This window comes from Lycium ferocissimum, chromosome 12 (genome assembly GCF_029784015.1).
Source record: "Lycium ferocissimum isolate CSIRO_LF1 chromosome 12, AGI_CSIRO_Lferr_CH_V1, whole genome shotgun sequence".
Taxonomy (NCBI): domain Eukaryota; kingdom Viridiplantae; phylum Streptophyta; class Magnoliopsida; order Solanales; family Solanaceae; genus Lycium; species Lycium ferocissimum.
The window spans coordinates 30,040,421-30,061,207 of record NC_081353.1 but is presented as its reverse complement, the minus strand read 5'-3'; the positions used below and the strand labels follow the sequence as shown (position 1 = coordinate 30,061,207).

Below are 20,787 nucleotides of genomic sequence, written 5' to 3'. Positions count from 1 at the left end.
AATTAAAACGTAACTCCATCATGAATAAAAACAAAATTACTGTCAAATAGCGAAATAATAAAATATGATAATTTTGATACATAGGACAAAAGACCAATGACAAGTGAAAATGTACAATTCGGCTATATTTTTTTAAAAGAAATATTACGACTATATATAAGGGACAACAAAAGGGCTTTTGTAGTCCTCACAAAATATTTCCAAAAAATGTAAAACTTTTCAATTAATTACTTTTAGGTCCTGATCTTATTTTTTAAAGTCAAATTTATTTTTTGTTCTTATGGTTTACTTTTTAAAAATTGTCGAACATTCTGCCTTATTTATCTGCTTTTTATCCTGTATTCGGTACCCGCGTTGGAGCTCGCCTAATCAAGATTCGCGGCGCATGGGGTCCAATCGGAGGAAGCGTTCCCTACCAAGGATCTTTTCATACCCAGGCTCGAACCCGAGACCCCTGATTAAGGGAGGAACAACCCCATCCGCTGCACTTTATTTTCCCTGTTGCTTTCTTCTATTGATCTTTATTAACCTAAAAAATAGTCATTTCTTCGCTAAATATTCTCGCTTCTTGTTGCTCTTTGTTTTCTTCTTTTTCATTTATTCCTTATTATAGATTTTTACATGTAAGCATTTCTTTTACTTTATATTTGTATTACGAAATTTGAGAATTTCTGAAAATTCTTTTACTCATATGTAGGCATTTCTTTTACTTTATATTTATATTTTAATGAGTTCATATGTGTTTACCAAGATTAGTACAAAAATAATTTTCACATAGTTTTAAAAATTATTAAATGATGCCATATAATGTTGAAAATGAAGACAATATTATCTGTCAAGATCGGGTTATCTTTAAAATCTCTTGTTTGGTTAACTAAAATTAATCTTTTAAACACAAAATGAGTTTGAAGTAGGACGAAATTAGAGTGTCAACTACCGATTTGATCAGATTCTGTAGCACTTTGGTTCAAATTCTGTATTTGTCTTAAAATTTCATTACATATGTATAAATTATTAATTTAGAAATAAATAACTTAAAAAATTAGGATTCGAAGCTCATATATTTCAAATTATGGCTCCGCATTTAATTTGAAGTAAATAATTTCATCAAAATGAAATTTAAGATATCAAAGGAGTGAAATGAAAGTTTTGCTTTTATATATTGAAAATATACTTATTTGAAGTTTATTTATTACCAACATAAATTATATTTCTTTAATTAAAATATTACTTTTTATATCTGGAGTTGGGCCTGGACTTAGCACGGTCCTCGTGCAACTAGTTAAGTGATATTACCTTCACGATATTCTCAAATAGTAAATATGCAATACTATGAATTGTTATTTGAGTTGCACCTAATCTTCTATTTTTTATAGATGAAAAAATATTAAGTATCATTCATTTGTTAAAGAATTATGAGGGTTAACGATTTTAGCTAAGGAATTTAACATATAATTTGTGTAAGAACTGTTAGGTGAGCCACAGTGTTAGGCGTTGGGGCAAATTTAAAAATGATAGTTGCAATTGCGTAAGCCTCACAGGAACTAAACCCGCACGCGAGCTCCGAGGCGTTTTGTTAGTGCTCCTCCCAGGGACTAGTCCGGAAACTACCTTTTAAAACACTGTTTGAAGGAAAAAAAATTAAAGACCAATCCATTTAAAGGGCAAACCATGCAATTACTTCATAAATCAATAACTTTAATTAAAGGCTCACATATGCCATCTCATAATTTCAAGGATGAATATTTTTAACCGTAAAGAACACGTAGGATCTAATAGATGGAAGAAGAGGCATTTTTAATCCGAAATTTAACATTAAGAGTAATCACGATTTAATAGGTGGAATAAGGGCAAATTTAATTTTTTTCTAATACATTAGGGGCATTTTTGACCCATTTTCGTTCTAACTATTAGCTAATTTGGGAGTTCCAAAATATATCACTCCTATAAATGTCTTAAATCAGACATATTCTTACATTTTTATCTTCCAATCAATTTTTCATTCAAAAGCCCCTTCGTACATACAAGCTCTATATAACCGCCAAAACCCTTTTTTTTTATTTTTTTGTCTGTAAAATCCCGAGATTTCTATTTCAGGTACCCTTAATTTGACGTTATAAACTTGATTAAGTGAATGTGAGTATCTATTTTTTTTTTTTTAAATACAAATGATATGAGTAATTGATTTGATTTGGTTATTTTGGTGCGTGTTTACTAGTGTATTTAAGTTAATATTTGCTTAATTCTTGCTAGAGGGTTGTTTGGGGTTTTAACGAAGGAAAATTAGGGCTACAACTAGGTGAATGAGTTGTAGATTTAGATTCATCTAACAAAACTGAAAATCGAAACATTAAATTTTTGTAAACTGCACGTCTCGAATGCTTCACTAAAGTTTTAAACTAAAATTACTATTTAAAGATGTGTTCGATATGTGGCCTAGTGGTCAATGTAGTAGGTTGAGCGGCATGAGGTCTTAGGTTCAATTCTCGAAAGAGACAAAACACTAGGTGTTTTCTTGTCATCTGTCTTAGCCTTAGTGGACAGTGTAAACTGACACCTGTTGCTGGTGGGAGGTGACAGGTATCCAGTGGAATTAGTCGAGGTGCGGGCAAGCTGGCCTGGACACCACGATTATAAAAAATAAATAGATGTGTTTCATGAAAATAAGTGGGTATCTTACTTATTTTCTTGTTTGTGTATGTAAGTGAAAAATATTATCCTAAAAGCATTTGTATATAATCTAGACAAATACTATGGGAGGTGGGGTGGGGGTAGTGGTGTGGGGATGGGGCTACAGGGTTGGGGTGAAGATGAGGTGTGTTGGAGGGTGGGGAGGATACAATCAATGCGGAATGCCGCTTGTGGAACTTGTTTCCTCTACTTTCACTGGGGAAGTCATTTTCCATATTCTTAAGGAACTTGTATTCCTAGAGAAAATGTTTTCCAAAAGTTTTGACCAACCTAACATGGAAAATTAGAAAGAAAATGTTTTCCTCCATAACGAACACACCCTAAGTTTGTTTTATACGGGTTGTTCTTTTCAATACTGCAGTGGGATTGAGCTTTATGCTTTCCGTATATCCTCATATATATGTTGAATTTTTTTAAAGTTATTGATTTGTTGGTTATTTTTTTGGTGTATCAACTGTGAGTCTTATGATGTAGCATAATTCTTATATAATTCATGACTGGCATGCCAGATGAGTCTGACAGCAGATTCTCCCGTGCACTCATCAAGCAGCGATGATTTTGCAGCATTTCTCGATGCAGAGTTGGACTCTGCTTCTGATGTATCACCTGACCTAGATGAAGTAGAAAATGAAGAAGCAGAGGGAGAGGAGGAGGTGGAAGACAAGGAAGAGCAAGATGAAGACAGTGGTGATGGCGATGATGACGACGGCGATGATGATGATGGTGACACTGATTCCCACAGGTGTTATAAGATTCTTTCTGAAGTCTGTATTTGTTAGTTCATTGAGATAATATTTTGAGTTAGATGTGGTCAATGAAAGTGGGTTGAGAACCATGACGTCTCAGGTTGACAAAATCACTAGGTGATTTCTTCTCTCTGGCCTAGTCTTGGTGGACAGAGTTACTTGGTACCTGTTGTTAGTGGGAGGTGGAAGGTATCCCCTGGAATTAGTCGAGGTGCGCGCAAGCTGGCCCGGACACCACGGTTATAAAAAATAAAGAACAAATGCAAAGTAGTGCAGTAAGGAGCGAATTATATCTGATTGTCACCAACTATTGTTAGTTCTACTGAATTTGGAAATCATTTTATAGCTAAACATACAACTTACTTTTTAAATGTTTGAATGTTTCTGCTCAATAGAATAAGAAGCAAATTATAGAAGGGGTTTGCAGTTTGAATGTTTATGCTTAAACTACATGTTCCATTTCCTCATTGATGTCTGATATCATAGGGCAAAGAAGCGCAAAGTAGAGTTGATTGATGATGAAGTTGATCCACAGAGTTCAGCGTCTCGTGGAGAACCAGCAGAAGCTTCAGGTCAGGCTTTCGTACAGTTATTCAGTATTTTGACAAGTCGTTCAGAATTTTATCTACTTATAAAAAGAAAAATTTGTTAAGCATTTTATCAAGATCGAGTTGAGTGATTTGATGTTTTGGTGTTGTTGTAGAGATATTATAACACCTTACAATAATTATTGCTTAAATTCATGTCAGTACCTACTTAGGTATAGATGCATAATTGGGCCAAGCTGAGTCTTGTTTTGGTGCTTGTGCTAGACTCTAAATGCAATATGAGCTTCAAACCAAGCTCGAGCTTGATTATCGATATGGATTAAGTAAAGCTCGGGCTCAAGTGCAAGCCTAACTTGAAAACTAAACGAGCTCATAAAGGATTTCAAGTTCGAGTTTACAAGAAATGAATTTTAGTAATTTAAATTTTAATATATCTCCATTGTAGAATTAGAAACTAAGGTAGTTTTTAATATGTTAAATTCTAAGGTAGTTTTTAATATGTTCACATACATTCAGTGAATTGCGCCTCAATCATGAAATAGTCAGGATGTGGTATATGAATCCTCTATATCTATTCCATTGAATTTAGTCTCCTTACATTCCAATACTATTTTGAGACTTACGTTCACAGACATTACTGGGAAAAGGTGGTTTGAGCTTAGAAAACATAACTCAAGAAACTATTCAATTCAATTTTTTTTTTCTTCAAATACTTTAAGCTAATTCAGAAAAGAAAATATTATTCACGAACATAAATGAATCAGGCTTGTTCTTATATGAGCTTGGCTTATTTGATATTTGAGGCCAAAGTTAAGCTCGAACTTGGGCCCTAATATTATTAAATGAGTGGAGTTTGACCTTTACCGAGCTAAGACTAGTTTTTTTCTGAATATCATGTTCTATTTATAGCTCTATGTTGGTTACTGATTTGATGATGCATCTTTGTGACTGTTAACAATATATGGCATTTCCTATTGCGGTTTTATCTCTTGGTTTATGTTTATGTGGATTGGCTCTTTATATTTATTAAGAATGTCCCTAGATTGGTTGTACATATATAGTTTTATTAAGAATATTGTTACTGGTTGTGCCGTAATTAGGAGTATTGGTTGTTAGAACTTTCTTATTTAATGTAGCATTAAACCCCTATGTAAATAGTCAACTTTCCATTAAAAATAAATAGTGAGCTTGTATGTTTTCATCACTAATTGGGATTTAAGAAAACCTTTCATTGCTTCTTTTCTCTCGAGGTATCAGTGCCTTTAATCATTGAAAATACCCAGAGTCTTTTGCTTCACCCATGAGTTACTTGTCCCCAATTTTGCACTCTTCTGTGGCCTTTGGTCTCATTGAGATTTCTTCCACAACATTAGCTAAATTGTCAAATGCTTACTAACAATGTGCCTTGTCTACTTATTCCCAAAAAAAAAAAAAAACAACGTGCCTTGTCTAGTCGTTGAACTTGTTAGTTGACCATCCACACGTCTTGTGTGCCATCAATTTTGTAGGGTCGTGTCGTTATTCCACATTAGTCGACCTGTGAAATTAGTAGCCCATGGTTAGTTGATCAAATTAGTAGACTACATTTGTCAGTCATTATTCCGTGTTAACTAACATGTTAAGCTAGCCAACTAATCCGGTCATTGATCACGTCTCTTGATTGCTCAATTAGGATGCTACAATACTCTTGTGCCAGGTCAATGCACTGTTCAATTAGGAATTCACATCACGTTGTCAATTATGTGTGAGGATAACCAATACAAGCCATGTTAGCACTTTCATGGCATTTGAAAATTTCAGTTCTTTTGATATTTTGGTGCTTTAATTACTTCCCAATGTGTACTCCATTTGATTCACTTGAGGTTTAAGAATCAAGTGTATATAACTTTGGAGTATTTGATCAATACGCTCTGGTTTAAGGGTAGCGTTAGACTGTATGTAGATACACTGTTTATGTCTAGATAGATTATACATCATACTGATTCATCAAAGTCTTACAGAGCAATGTATATATTGTTCTTAATGACTGCTATAACTAGTAACCCCGACGATTAGTGATCTTCATATGGAATGATGGTTAAAGTTTCTTGTATAAGGAGCTTTCTTGTATGTTGTTCACCAGAAATTCAAGAAGACCTTTCTCTCTTATTTTCTCTCATCTCACGAATAAAGTATGATTATAACCTTCAACTAAGCATGGAGAAAACAATTTAAACAGGGTGCTAATCATGTACTCGATCACGCAAATATTGTGGTGCTTATCTTTTCATTTGATTGAAAGGTAGTAATCATCTTCATCATCAACCTATTGATGATTTAGCTTCATTGACCTGAAATACATGGCGAAACATGGACTTAACCAAAAAAAAATGCATGGTTAAAGATGGATATAGAGCACAGTGCTAGTCTGGCAGCAATACTATTTCATGGTCTGGAAAAATGATCTGGAAATTCATAATAGAGGAGGTCACCGGAGATGTTTGTTCGTAATTCTGTATCATACATAGACATCAAAATCTGGAATTAGAGATTTGATACACGTTTCTATATCTTGTTAAGGTTCTTTGGGAGATGCCTATCACTTGGAAAGATTTTCTTTTGTAATTGGAAGGGGAGGAAAACCTAAGAAACATGAGAAAACTTTGGAATGCTATTCTCTTTTTTTTTCTTTTGGTTAAAAGGATACTTATATTAATAGTAAAAAGTTTTACATGACTATGATATTGAGAGAGGAATAACATACAAGAAAGCTCCCATACAGTCATTCGAAAAAGAAGATAATACAAATGATGATATATAGTTTTACATGACTATGGTATAAAAAGTTCCCATAGAGTCATTCAAAAAAGAAGATAATACAAAAGATGGTTGAGGAATGGTGAATGCTTTGAAGGAAATAAAAAGCCTCTACACAGCTTGAAATATGATGGTCTTCACCTTTTGATTGTTTGTTTTGAATGTTTTACATGACATTGAAAACTTGAAAGATTGGAAGGTGAGTAAAACTCTATGGAACAAAAGAATTTCAAATGCTATTCCTCTATATGTCCCATGGTTGGAGAGAGAGGAACAGTCAATGCTTTGAAGGAAATAAAAAGCCTTTTTGCAACTTGAAATATGACTGTCTTCAGCTTTTGAATATTTTTTTTAGAATGTTTTATTTGGTATGGAAAACTTGACTGTTTTTGTCACCTTCTCAAAAAAAGAAAAAAATTATTGATTTGTCAGCTCTCACACAGCTAACAGGGAAGAATTCTTTTGGCTTTTGTATATTCTGCTCAAAGCTCTTATTTCTTGTTGTGAATATTGTTGACCTTATTGGAAATTGTTCATTCGCCTGAAGTAACTACAATCTGATTATACTACAACTAGGTCATTTTAAGCTTCTGAAGTCGCCTTGCATAATTACATCTTCTAACATCAAGTTATTAGCCTTGGCTGCTGAAGTCTGAACAAGGATAAGTATTAGAAGGTAGGTTGGTCTTTAGTTCTTCTATAAAAGTTAGGTGATGCCGTGCTCCATTCCTTGAAACAAAAAGGTTGATGCTTCTTTGAGCTTATTCTTTGGGGAGAGGGGCCTGCACTAGGAAATGGTAGATCAGTTAGAAAAAAGAAACCGGGAAAGAAATAATTATATGATGAAATTAATAGGCTGCAGCTACTTGAATTTATAGGTTCGTTGACTCTTCCTTTTCCTGTCTCATCAACGCGCTTTCCGCTCCCCCTCTTTTATGTACTTGTATCTGTGGTTATGTATGAAAATCTGACATGTCCCTGTGTGCAGGAGCATCTTTGGCGCTGGATGTATGCACACATCCTGGTGTTATGGGAGGGATGTGTATACGGTGTGGGCAGAAGGTGGAAGATGAATCCGGTGTGGCTTTTGGATACATACACAAGGTTATTCTTCATGATTCAGTATTCACTACAATACACTTGTATACATCTGTTCTTTTCTTTTGGGCTGGGTTGGGTTGGGTTGGGCGGGGGAGTGTTGAGAGCTTTGTTTTCTCAGACTCTTCAAAAATGTCGCCGGTGCATGTCGGATCCTTCAAAAGTAGCGCATCTTGGGAGGATAAGACAGGGGTGCGGCAACATTTTTGGAGAGGCCGTGAGACATAGGTTGAGAGAAAATGGAAGGCACTGTATGATGTGCTGGGAACAAAAATTTCTAGTGAACTTTGTACATCTATTCACTGGATTCTGTCATTAATTTTGCAGAATTTGAGGCTTGGAGATGATGAAATTGCTCGATTGCGTGACAAGGACCTGAAGAACTTACTACGCCACAAAAAGCTGATCTTGGTTCTTGATTTAGACCACACACTTCTGAACTCAACTAGACTTGCAGATATTTCAGCAGAAGAATTATACTTGAAGGACCAACGAGAAGCACTGCCTGGTATGCTACTCTTACTGGTTATGTGCTATATTGGCTTTATATCTTGGTCCTTATATCTTGCTCCTGAAAAAGTGGTGAAAATCTGTTTTACTGGCTCATGGAAGCTAGGGAAGCCAGAGTAAGAAAGTACTACAAGTTATATGTACTGCCTAGGTCTCCTTGCCGTGGCTTGAAATCTGTCGGATATATTGGTAGGTGTAGAGCAATTGGCAGCGGTGAGGTGAAGTACTGCTAGGATCTCTTTGATCTAAGCTTGAATGGGATTTTGTGGTACATGTTATGTGACTACTAATTTAATGAATTAGATAGGGAAGGAAGCCATAGAAAATATACGAGGTAACAGTAACTAGATAGTTAGGAGTTAGGACTAGTAAACGAAGAATAAGACTGCCATTGGAGTTAGTTTAGTTGTGCCTCTAATCAATACTGCACTGATTTCTGCCTCCTACTCGATCTTCTACTAGCCTCTTATTCCCTTAATTTGAACTCCAAGGTTAAAAGGGGATCTGAATCTGATAGCAAGTATGTGTCACTGTGACTACGATGAACCAAACGATCCCTTATTCTTTTTGTTCTCTTTCCCAGATATTTATACAGACACACGCGCTATATAGAAGGCACTGTTGACAAGTCTTTTGATTCTCTTCATATACATGTAGAGATATATAGACATAGAACACCCTTTCTAAGCAGTGCTGCATTGCACCTCTGTGTACAATTTGGAAATATTTGTATGATGTAGTTGTTTATATTTCTCTCCCACCTTCTAGATTGGCTTGTGGCTCCCAGCGCTTTGGTTCAGCAGTAAGGACGGAACACATGAGTGTGGGTTAGGAGGACGTCATGTGTTTGAACCCTGTCACGAACAAACCTTGCATTTAAGTTGGGAGGGAGAGGCGAGGCGGGGGGGGGGGGGGGGGAGGTGGGGGGTGGTGGGGAGACTGGCTTTTAAGCTAGACAAGTGAAAACAACTTCCCTAGTTGAAAGTTAGCTGCAAGGCATTGTAATATTATACATGATGTATAGTGGTATATCTTTTTGTTGAGTAAATGTTTGGTCTTGATGCCTGGACTAGGTAAAGAATGTTTAGTAGGCGCTCTTCATTAGAACGTATAATGGACATATCATACTGTGTTTACAAGTGATGTTCCCTTCCATTGGACTTCTGACATATGGGCATTCTAAATTATGCTGTTGGATGATCTGGCCTGCAATTCTAGAGCTTCGTAAGCTCTTCACTTTTATTATTCTTTGTGGTCATCTTTGGTGTCGAGTGCATTCAAGTTAATTTTGTCTTTTGTTATGCTAGTTTATTTTGAACCTCATATATGGTAAGGATTTCTTTTGGTTTAAGTTCTTGTTATTTGGCTGTGATAGTTATTTTGCAGGTACCTGTTGTGCACTGTTTTACGATGTTTTCCCAACTTGTTTACAGATGCTTTAAGAAGCAACCTTTTCAAATTGGACTGGATACACATGATGACAAAGTTGAGGCCATTTGTCCACACCTTCCTGAAAGAAGCCAGTAGTTTATTCGAGATGTACATTTACACGATGGGTGAACGTCCTTATGCATTGGAAATGGCAAAATTACTTGACCCGGGAGGTATCTACTTCCATTCTAGAGTGATTGCTCAATCGGACTCCACTCGGAGGCATCAAAAGGGTCTCGATGTTGTTTTGGGTCAAGAAAGTGCTGTCCTGATCCTTGATGATACTGAAGTGGTAAGCATGTGGGCAATTCTCTAGGACTATATGATCCCTGCATGAAGAATGAAAGAATTTCTTTAATGGTCAGGAAATGATAATACCACTGGAGGCTTATTATTATAAAGGAAGGGAGAGTTAATCGGATTAAATTTGAGTTCTTACCACCCCAATTCCATGACAGCTTTCCATTTTCCACATATTGCTATTCTGACAGTTCAGATTTGTTTTGGAGTTTTTAACTATCTTCTGCTTGGAAATTTGTTGAGCGTTATTGTCATCTAAGCCTCTTTCTTAGTGTTTGTGCCATGTCATGTGTTCACGTTTGTTTTTGCTGCACTTTGCTCGGGTATAGAGAAAACGTAGAGTTGCTGTTATGTACTGAAATCAAGTTTTGAATAATGGATGAAACAATTTGCTGCTCTTGCCTGCAAGTAGTAAATTGAACCACTTCTTGCTTTGTGCATGTCGTCCTTGTGCAGAGGCTATGATTTTCTTCTATCATTGCAATATGATTGTACGTCCTTGAAGGCCACAATTAATAATAATGTGCAAGGTGGTACTCCACTTGCTTTTCAATGTATCTCTTGTCAGATACTCCCTGGAACTTTTTAATGTCTATAAACCAGTTTCTTGTTCTAAAAGAGAATTAAACTTGTATCTGGTCCCAAGTGCATGAATCACTGTAGACCTGCTCTGTGGGTAATCTAATCTGCGTGAAGACTATTAATAAGTTATATATTCTTGCTAAATTCTATTCTTTTAATTTGATAAAATGAGTTGTTTTGGTGAACTGAACCTTCCGATGGGCTGTTTTAGGTATGGGGGAAGCACAGGGAGAATCTAATACTGATGGATAGATATCATTTCTTTACCTCAAGTTGTCGACAATTTGGTTTAAAATGTAAATCACTTTCTGAACGGAAAAGTGATGAAAATGAAGCTGACGGAGCACTTGCCTCTGTTCTAAAAGTACTGCAGCGGATCCACAGTCTATTCTTCGATCCGGTATGTATTTGCTATTCTTCCCAAATTAACATCATAGTCTCTGTTAGAGTTGTCTTAATATTGTGTCCGGCTTATTTCAAAGGACACATAGATAATTCAATAGTTTTTTAATATTTTAAGGAAGGATACTGCATTGGACTGACTTTTATGCTAGAAAGCGTTCATATGTCTCAAAAGTTAATTGCATCTACACTTTTGGACCCACTTCTAAATACAAATTACTTCACTTCTTACTTAAGTAATCTGTGTTAGTGGAGGTGGTTATGCTTGCTAATTTTGTTATAGTACATTGTTTGGCTTCTCTAATTCTCCTCAATGCTGCTTCTTTCAGGAACGTGAGGACAATATTATGGAGCGGGATGTTAGGCAGGTAAAATTCTCGACAAACAGTTTAATTTATTGATAACTTTTAGTTTAGTACTCCTTCCTAATAAAAGTGACCACCCTTTTTCTGCTCATTCCAGAAAACCTAACCCCTCTTTCAAGATTCTTTTCTTAATTCGCCAATTCGAATTAAGATAAATTAATGCCCACTTTTCACATTTCAAAATACTCTTGTGAATCATTTTTTACCAAATTCAGTCTAATATCTGTCATTTAAATAAAGTGCCAGTTTGCAAAGTTGACCAAAATTATATGAAATTTTAGAAGAGTTGTGATAAAACAGAGTAGTTCTGTCTGTGAAAGTGACTCTGGTCAATAACATATTTGCTGTCTTACGAAGCGCACCTACTCCCCATGAAAGGGTGATCAATATTTGGCCATGATTAAAATATTTTTATTTTGTATTTTTCTGATTACCGATAATTTGATGTATAGCATAATGATGCCTGGAAACCATAACAAGGAATACTGAGCATATGGGGGACCTTAAAATCCTAAAGTGCCAACACCTCTCCATTGTTTAGAAGAATGTCGACGATTTTGAGTTGATAGAATTTATATCTTCAAGTGCAATAATCACTTATTATTGATATACTATTAATTTTGGATGGATTTTGGACCTTGGGCAAAGAGTGTGCAGATTTGCATTGTATCAGAGAATTCAATTGATTAAGAATATATATCGGTCATTGTTGCAGGTGCTCAAAACAGTTCGGAAGGAGATACTGAAGGGCTGTAAAATCGTCTTCACTGGGGTAATTCCCATACAGTGCCAACCAGAAAATCACCACTACTGGAAATTGGCTGAGCAATTAGGAGCTGAATTCTCCACAGAAGTCGATCACTCGGTGACACATGTCATCTCCGTGAATGACAAGACCGAAAAATCGCGTCAGGCATTGCAACAGGAGAAATTTTTGGTTCATCCAAGGTGGATTGAAGCTGCTAACTATTTGTGGCGAAAGCCGCCTGAAGAAAACTTCCCAGTCAGTTCATAACAATTTGCTAATTGACCTTAATTTTGAATAGGGCATAACTGATTTTGTAAATCCAGTAGAATTCTTTCAGGTTTCCTTCACTAACTGAAATCATCCAACTATGAGGAAAAATAGTTCACGCCTGAGGCAATCAGACCTCAGAGCTTTCTTGAATTTTGTCTAGACATCGACCAAATTTCATGAAATGTTTGTGTGGCATTTTGAATGCTGATTTTGCTAGTTATCATAGTGCTAAAAGTCACTTAACATTTCAATAAACTAAAGGATTTGCATAAGTTGGACTTCTGATAGATTCTAGCTATCTTCAATTTTAATGGACTATGATGGGGTTTGGCAAGCGGCTCGGATTTTTGGTCGGTTTCTTTTTGCCTTCTCTCCTCAGTCCAATTAAGTGGGCTTTTCTACCTGACTAATTATCGTCTAGACATTGTGTTTTAACGTTTTTCATGCACGTTTCAATTATTTGTTTATATAGTATGAAGTCTAACTAATAGAAATGCCTATGAATTCGTTCCAAGAAGTGAATAGAGGCCGTTAAGGATTTGCTAGTCGGGGGCAAGCTTTGGTCCACCCAACAACCTATAGTGCTAGATCTCATTTAGATGCGAAGTGTAAGTTTTTTCACTAAGCGCTTCTCTCCACAAGAAGAGAACCAGGGCAGTAAGACGGTTTAGCTCGGGCTACCTTGCTCAAGGTAAATGTAGGTAGTGGATGTAGCTTTTCTTTTGAAGTGTCTTAGTTCGTAGCTGCCGAAGTGTAGCATTGAGGTGAGGAGCGCACTAGCTAGTCGGGATGTCCTTTCGGAACTATTTTTCTTTTCTCTCCTATCCCATAGTATTGAGACCAGTTTGGAATGTTGGCTGAGCATACAAGTTTTTAGACCCTTTGATTTATGATTAGTCATTTCTATTTATCTGGGGGAGGGAAAGATATGAGTAGGGTGTTACGTTGACGTGATGAAAGTCATCAATGAGCCTGATACTGGTTCAAGTCCAAGTTGACCCAATTGCTCTAGGGAAAAGAATAGAAGAAAACATCTTACTATTTTATGCATACTTCACTTGACTCAGGGATATAGCTCAATTGGTAGAGCAAAGATTATGACATTAAATACGACTATACGATAAAACTTTCATAGTTTTTTCCCTAGAAGACGGCATAGACGTAAGGTCATTTCAATGATGAGGTGTTACGAAAATGAAAAAGAAATTCTAGTGTTCTAATCTCACAAAAAAATATAATTAATAGTTACAAGTTGATATGACCAGAAAGGTGAATGAATGGTGTTTTAATACTTTTATTTTAATTCTTCCATTGATTATTGAAAATTGTATACTTCTTGATCAAGTGTCTAGAAAGTCAACTTTCTTATCGATACCATACCAGCTTTATTCTTGGAATTTATTTTATCATTGTCATAATAGTCGTTTTGTCTTTCTTTCTCATCTGGCGTTCGATAACTGTTATGTGCTTGGCTGATTCAAATTCACGTTGCGTAAGGCTCGAACTAGAGATCTTCAATTAAGAATGAAGAGATCTTTTCATCCCCCACAATCTAGGAATTTATCTTACTATCGTCCATTTTGTCAATGCATAAACTAAACCAAAATGAAGTAGTAACAAAAGGCACGACCATAATATAATGCAACTTATATCGTTTATGGAGTAGAAAGTTCAACGATATTAGTTTTCAAGATCTATTACATAATGTGGTCAACATATCATTGCGTGAAAAAATTACACATCGATCTAAAGAAGTTAAAATAATATTCTCAATTATTGGTAACACATGTAGAACAATGTGACACGTAATCCACCCAGTTATGTCAAGATTCTGAAAAGCAAAGGGAAAAAAACATTTGTCCCATGTTTGGACACACAATATACACGATCTGTTTCATTTACCAAAATCTGAATTAAAACAACATACAATAATTAGAAGTCACACTCACAGTGGACAAGTAAAATTCTACTAGAACACGTTTTCATTTTTGGATTTTCTCTAAATTATTGAGACTAGGATCACGTTAAATGTAATAATAATCGAACCTTTGATTACAAAAAGATAAAGATGTGGTTAGAACTTAATTATTGAAGCTGGATATTATATATTATAATTGCGAAAACAATGATCACATTACTGACGATGGATATATTAATTGTGCAAACATATGATTACATTTACCTTTGTATTATTGTCAACTAAACGTTGTCAAATAGACACCTGTATAATCATTCATTTGCGTAAAACATGACTTGTGTAATGTGTTTGATATAACAAAAGTTATTTTTGAGGAAATTGATTATCGTAATGACTTCAAGGATGGAAATAATTTTTCTTGCAACTATCTTAACTTTTAATATCGTGTTACTTTCCCCGAGCAATACTGAGAGATTATCATTGGTACTCTTTAACACTAAAAAATTTGATGAAAACATTATCCCATTTTCCATTCTCTTATCAATATTTAGTATATTTTTTTCAGCAAAATTATCTAACTTATCAGTTAAACACCGAAAACTATTTTCTATGAAAAATGACTTTTATCTTGCCAAACACACTTGTTAGTGTAACTTAATCTTATAAACATTGACGGAAGCAAGATTTTAATCTAGAGGGTTCAACATCTACTATATATATACACGCATTAAGAAAAATATTTAACTGAAATATATAGTACTATGATTTTCGGACAGATGAACCCAGCCAGGTTAAAAGCATGAGTTTTCTTTTGTTTAGAAATGACACGATTGCTAATTCAACTTGAACAATTATCATTATGTGGAGTTACTCTAGCTAAATATTGATCAAGCGTATGTCTGACAACAATTGATTCACCAATTGATTAATTGTTAGTATTTACATCATTATTATTATGATTCTTATTGGGAATGTGATTAATCGATAGCTTATCAATTGAGACAAAAGAAAAAGTGTACAAAAAGATATGAAAATTAAGCCTCTCTTCTTGTCTCCCTTTGCATATAGGTGTCGAATTTTATACGAATAATACAAGATGACTTTGTCCTCGGCCAAATACTCTTTGATTTTTTATATTAATTGGACCACCTCTCTTATTCATGCTTTATAGCGTATAACAATTAAATTTCTTTGTGGCTTGTGTTGATGTTAATATTATTCTTGGATTTATTTATACATGCTAGCCCAATAATCCCTAGTTAGCAACATCCTCAATATAAGGGGCCATATATGGGAAGACTCTGGAAAACCAAATACGCAAATACACATTCAGAGAAGCAGAGGCGAATCCAAGATTTGAATCATTGATTGAGTCAGAATTTTCACTAAAAGAATTCAAATTATAAAAACGTAAATACACAAAAAGTCATAGAGATTCAACTTATAGTATATAGACATAAAAAGCTTTTTAACCTATTTACACAGTATAATTTTCTAGTGAAGGGGTGTCAATTGACTCCTCTTAATTAGAGCTCCGCCCCCGATTCAATTTCTTCATGGCATGTGTTGACGTTAATATTATTCTTGGCTTTATTTGTATGCTAGTCCAAAAACCCTAGTTCCCTAGTAACATGCTCAATATAAGGGGGCCATAGCAGATTTAATAAAATGATTGTTCCTTCGACTTGAACTAGTATCATTATGTGCAGTTTCTCTAGCTAAATATTGATCAAAAGTGTGACAACATTAACTGACTAATTACATGCACGTATTCATATACACACTTAATTGCTCCTGCGTTGTTATTAATTGTTATTTACATTGTTGTTATTATTGGACAGGCGATTAATCGATATCTCAATTGAGACAAATAAATATATTAGTGTACATAAAAGATATGAAAAGCCTTTCTTCTTGTCTCCCTTCATAGGTGTCGAATTTTATATGAATTTTTTATATTAATTGGACCAACTTTCTTGTTCGTGCTTTGTAGTGTCAACTTTGTCTAACGATTCAATTTCTCTTCAGGGCATGTGTTGATGTTAATATTATTTTTGGCTATATTTGCATGCAAGTCCAATAAATTAAACCTAGTTCACTAGCAACATCCTGAATATAAAGGGGCAATATAAGGGAAGACTCTAGAAGTCAATGCGCAAACACGTGTCAACATTTTGTTAATAAGCATTTCTTTGACGAATCCAAAAATTGATAAAGAAATTTTAGAAAATTTTCATGAGACAGAATAAACTATTTACCTGTCTGTACTCATTTATAAAATTCGTCTCGTAAAAGATTATATCGCAACAGTTATATACATTGTATACCTTCGAATATACAGTTTGCATTTGTCTATCTTAACAGTATACAACAATGTGATTCAACTATTCTTAATGTTTGTAAACCTAATTCTATAGCCCGAAAGTATGCAACAAGCATATCTGCTGGGATTTTGTGAATATTTTTTCCTGAACATGTATGGAGTGTAACATTTTTCTTAAATGGGTATTTCTAGTAACTTTTTGGGCAGCCTTGATATACCGCATAAATGTTTCATTTATAAAAGGGGATTCAAAAAAATTACACTAAAGTACCAATTTAGGATTTGAATCTGTAATCGGATTTAATGTTGTAACCTCATTTACCGCGCGCTGCACTAAAATATTATCTTATGATAAGGGGATTCAATCGTTTATATTTAATAATTATTTTTAATTTTTGCTCTACTTATGCAGTGCACTTTTCGATAAAGAAAATTCAATTGAACCCCTAGAAATTTCCTTTAGCTTCGAACGCGATGTGTCACTTACAAACAAGATTGTATATATACGTAATTCTTTAGCAGATGGACCTATTATGTTTAGGTGGTCATTAATTTATTCCTTTCGAAGGTTTGAGAGAATTTGTCATTTAAGTTTCTTGTACTTTGTTTCTGTTCATTGAGTATGATGAAAATAGTAATGTCACGACATTTATTTTTTGTACGAGTGTCTTTGTATTGATTTAATCCAACAAATACATATCAGGGTGATATTAACTAGAATTTTATTCTAATTCTGAAATTGTTGGAATTGGTTTTTTCAAGCGATTGCTTGCAGAAGTCGTAGATAGAACCCTTCAATTGCTTCTTTTGTTATGATGAAGCTTTTTCATGCAACGATAGAATTTAGGATTTAACAAATAATTTACTTATAATTACTAATAAGTGACATAATTGCGTATATTATTTTTACTATCAATGCATAGATAGAACTTAAAGAGGGACATACTGTCTATTTGACGAGCATGGGCGGACACCAAGCGATGTTACGAGAGACTACTTCGTAGATTTTTTTTACTAAATATATTGTATATATAAAAATGATAAGATGACACTGCTTGTCATTATAGTGATTTATTCTGTTCTCTTCAAATATTGATATTGCTTACGAAAAATCGAACGTACGTCATCGTTGATGAGCCTCTCCTAATATCAACATTTTGGTTGAAAAGATAAGAATATGTTATATCATGTTTCCATCTCCATAACAGACATTCGTGGACCAATATCTGAAATAATAAATGGAGGATCATGTATGAAGTCACACTCAATAAGAAAATTTCTACTGAAAAACCTCTTTATTTGCAACTATTTATTTAATTTGTAGAGAGTGGACTTCATTCGTTTTTTAATATCTCTAAAAGATCAGTTCAATCAGATCAATTACATGTTTGTTGTTTAAACAAAGAGTTCAGATAATAAACATTATCAATGTAAATAATTTTTATTTGATCTGATCGATCATTTTCACTTATTGAAACAAATAACATATCTTGTTTACAAAATTTCAAATTCCTTTTCCATGTGCATTTTATGGTTTAATTTTCAGTCGACTCCAGAAAGTATACTGATGTTAAACCTCTCATTTTAAGTGGCTAAAAATCAAACTTAGAAAGTGTACGTTGATGGCAAAACATCATCTTAGTGGTGAACAATCAACTTCAAACTGATGTATGGTGGATATATCATCATACAGACAATAGACATTTATTCCTTTTCAAGTTTGATGGGAAAACATCTCATTGAACTAGCTAATCGTTTTATTATTTTAGTTCAATGAAAGGTGTAGTTTCCAAACTTATGTCGTTTTTAATAGGAATTTCAAGATGGTCATAGAGTGAGGTCATGATGCCTTTTTTTTACTTGGGAAACTAAAATGGAAAATTACAGACCATTTTGCCATCTAAATTACAAAATATGTACACATTATATAGGTAGTGTATATTCTGTACTATATATATATATATATATATATATATATATATATATATATATATATATAATATACATACGCTATACATACAATACATATACCTATACACAACATATCTACCAAAGTGTATAGGTGGTGTATACTTCGGCCATGTTGGTAAACTAGTTGGCCGAAGGATACATTTACATAAGTTTTCCAAACTAAAACCATCAAAACAGGTTTAAGCCCTAAGAATGGAGAAAATACTGTTAAAACAGTATTCATCGGCCACTTTTCAGCACTTAATTGAACAATAACTATTGTCACGGAGTTTTAAGCTCCACACATGGATCCTCCTCTAACTGCATGTTAAATTCAGAAGTGAGCCTTCATTTACTAGTACTAGTTGTAGAAGTAGGCGTCACTAACACATGTGGGCTGTTGTCGCATGTTTTTCAGAATCATATTTTTGGTTGAAATTAATGACAAACATTCAATACCATTCATTTTCATATTAACATGATATATAGATGAGGTTTTAATTGCTAACTTTATAATTATAACTTAGCAATAAGTTGACCTAACATACATATTTTAGTTATATGAACGAACTACAGCTAATTAGACAAACAAGAATTGTGGTGGAGCGATATGTATTTTTTCATTTTTAATCAGAGATCTCAGGTTCGAACCTTGAGTATGTAACCGCCTTTATTAGAGAGCATTTACTCCTATTTAATGTTGGATTTCCCTGCTTGAATTTGAATCTAGTCTGGCCAATGAATATAGTAACCGAATACTGGGTGAGAACAAAAACCTATTAACTACTGGACATAATAAAGATGAACTTTTATTCAAGGTTGTTTCCAGTCCATCATAATTTGTGATGGTCACCCATAACAAGCGAAGAAGCAAATACGTGCAAGGAATTCTTTTTCTGATGATTTATGTGTGATCATGTTACATCACATTTATTACATATGGTGCAAAATAATGTGCCATAATAAATCATTACTAAGGTCATGTTACATCAAATTTCTATCATTCCATGCAAAAAGAAACTGCTAATAAAAACCAAAACTATAATGTTTAGGTTTCTAGATCTTCTGATATTTTTCAACAGCATAAAGATAGAAGCAAAATTGACAGAAATTTAACGTATGTACTCTGAAACTGTAATGTTTTTTTATATCACTATTATAGTTTAGCTTGTAACAGATTGTCCGATTTATTTTTGAGGTAATTAGTTGCACTTATTATACGCAAGTACCCATAATTATATTTTAGAGAACTTAATAGTGTAAAAATACTTTTACAACGTTAGTAGATAAAAGTTTCAGAGCACTAATTTTCCTTTTAACTAGCTTTTCTTTCCCCTTTTCACTTTTGTATTCTTTTTCTTTCCCTTCACTTTGTTAGTTCCTTAGTTCTAAAGCATACGGCAACTTCTTTTGAAAAGGATCCATAATTTTCAACATGTTACGCAATTTTTTCAATTGTGATTAAAATTAAAATACAGACGCGCAATATAACAAGATTAATGCGCAAGGACTCTTTGTCCAATTTTATTTAACTTTGGTAAAATTACACCAAATTTAACAAGATAACTTATGAGGCTGGCTTTTTTTTTTTTTTTTTTTTTTTTTGGTGACAGTTGATTTTTTCCTTCACTTTTGTGTTCTAAAAAGTCGAATTTCAAACCAACTTTAAACTGTAGAAATTCTCTCATTTATCCAAGAATCTTAATTACCACTGACTGTTGATTTATAGGAAAACAATGTTTAATTAGCCTTTTAATCTAAAATTGATAGATGCTATAGATTTTTTCTCTTTGAAGTCACATGAACTAAAAATAATTCAAAGCACCATTCTTATATTAATTTCAGTTTGCCAAATACTGTTGAATTTGAGATTAATTTACAAAACATGATCTAGTCTTTCTAGGACATTGGATATATAGTAAATAGGTCGAGCAAAGTGGTACGAAAAGATCGTCCAAAATAATAATGTGAAATTGTCTTTTTTGTTTTAATATATCTTTTTGTGGTTTCCACCCGGTATTCATTATTAGCATTCCGACTAATTTATATTCGCAAAACGTATAACATATTAAAGATGAAAGCGCTCTTAGAATTGTTCTGTGACCAAAG

At 34.0% G+C, this 20,787-nt stretch overlaps 1 protein-coding gene and 1 non-coding gene across 6 annotated transcripts; one reads left to right on the top strand and one right to left on the bottom strand.

Annotated features, from left to right (window-relative positions):
* The first annotated feature begins 1,888 nt into the window (after nucleotides 1–1,888).
* LOC132039798 (RNA polymerase II C-terminal domain phosphatase-like 4) lies at nucleotides 1,889–12,757 on the top strand. 5 transcript variants are annotated; one of them, XM_059430324.1, is made up of 9 exons: nucleotides 1,889–1,925; nucleotides 3,201–3,433; nucleotides 3,924–4,009; nucleotides 7,770–7,885; nucleotides 8,207–8,387; nucleotides 9,823–10,112; nucleotides 10,914–11,102; nucleotides 11,434–11,472; nucleotides 12,185–12,757. In XM_059430324.1, exons 2-9 carry the CDS (start codon nucleotides 3,201–3,203, stop codon nucleotides 12,482–12,484), a joined length of 1,434 nt encoding a protein of 477 aa, XP_059286307.1. In that variant the 5' UTR covers nucleotides 1,889–1,925; the 3' UTR covers nucleotides 12,485–12,757. The 5 variants fall into 5 exon arrangements, with proteins under 5 accessions (XP_059286307.1, XP_059286302.1, XP_059286303.1 ...); XM_059430319.1 differs by lacking the exon at nucleotides 1,889–1,925 and adding an exon at nucleotides 1,948–2,097; XM_059430320.1 differs by lacking the exon at nucleotides 1,889–1,925 and adding an exon at nucleotides 1,950–2,097 and having other exon boundaries at nucleotides 3,166–3,433.
* LOC132041276 (U6 spliceosomal RNA) lies at nucleotides 10,531–10,628 on the bottom strand. The gene has a single exon (XR_009410974.1). It is a non-coding gene; the product is annotated as a U6 spliceosomal RNA (small nuclear RNA).
* Nucleotides 12,758–20,787: the final 8,030 nt, after the last annotated feature.

What these genes read in the sequence shown, in the direction of transcription:
- LOC132039798 (XM_059430324.1), top strand. Translation starts at nt 3,201, where the DNA reads ATGAGTCTGACAGCAGATTCTCCCGTGCACTCATCAAGCAGCGATGAT. An exon ending in ACAGTCTATTCTTCGATCCG is followed by an intron (nt 11,103 to 11,433) that starts GTATGTATTTGC and finishes TGCTTCTTTCAG; the next exon opens with GAACGTGAGGACAATATTAT. An exon ending in TGGAGCGGGATGTTAGGCAG is followed by an intron (nt 11,473 to 12,184) that starts GTAAAATTCTCG and finishes TCATTGTTGCAG; the next exon opens with GTGCTCAAAACAGTTCGGAA.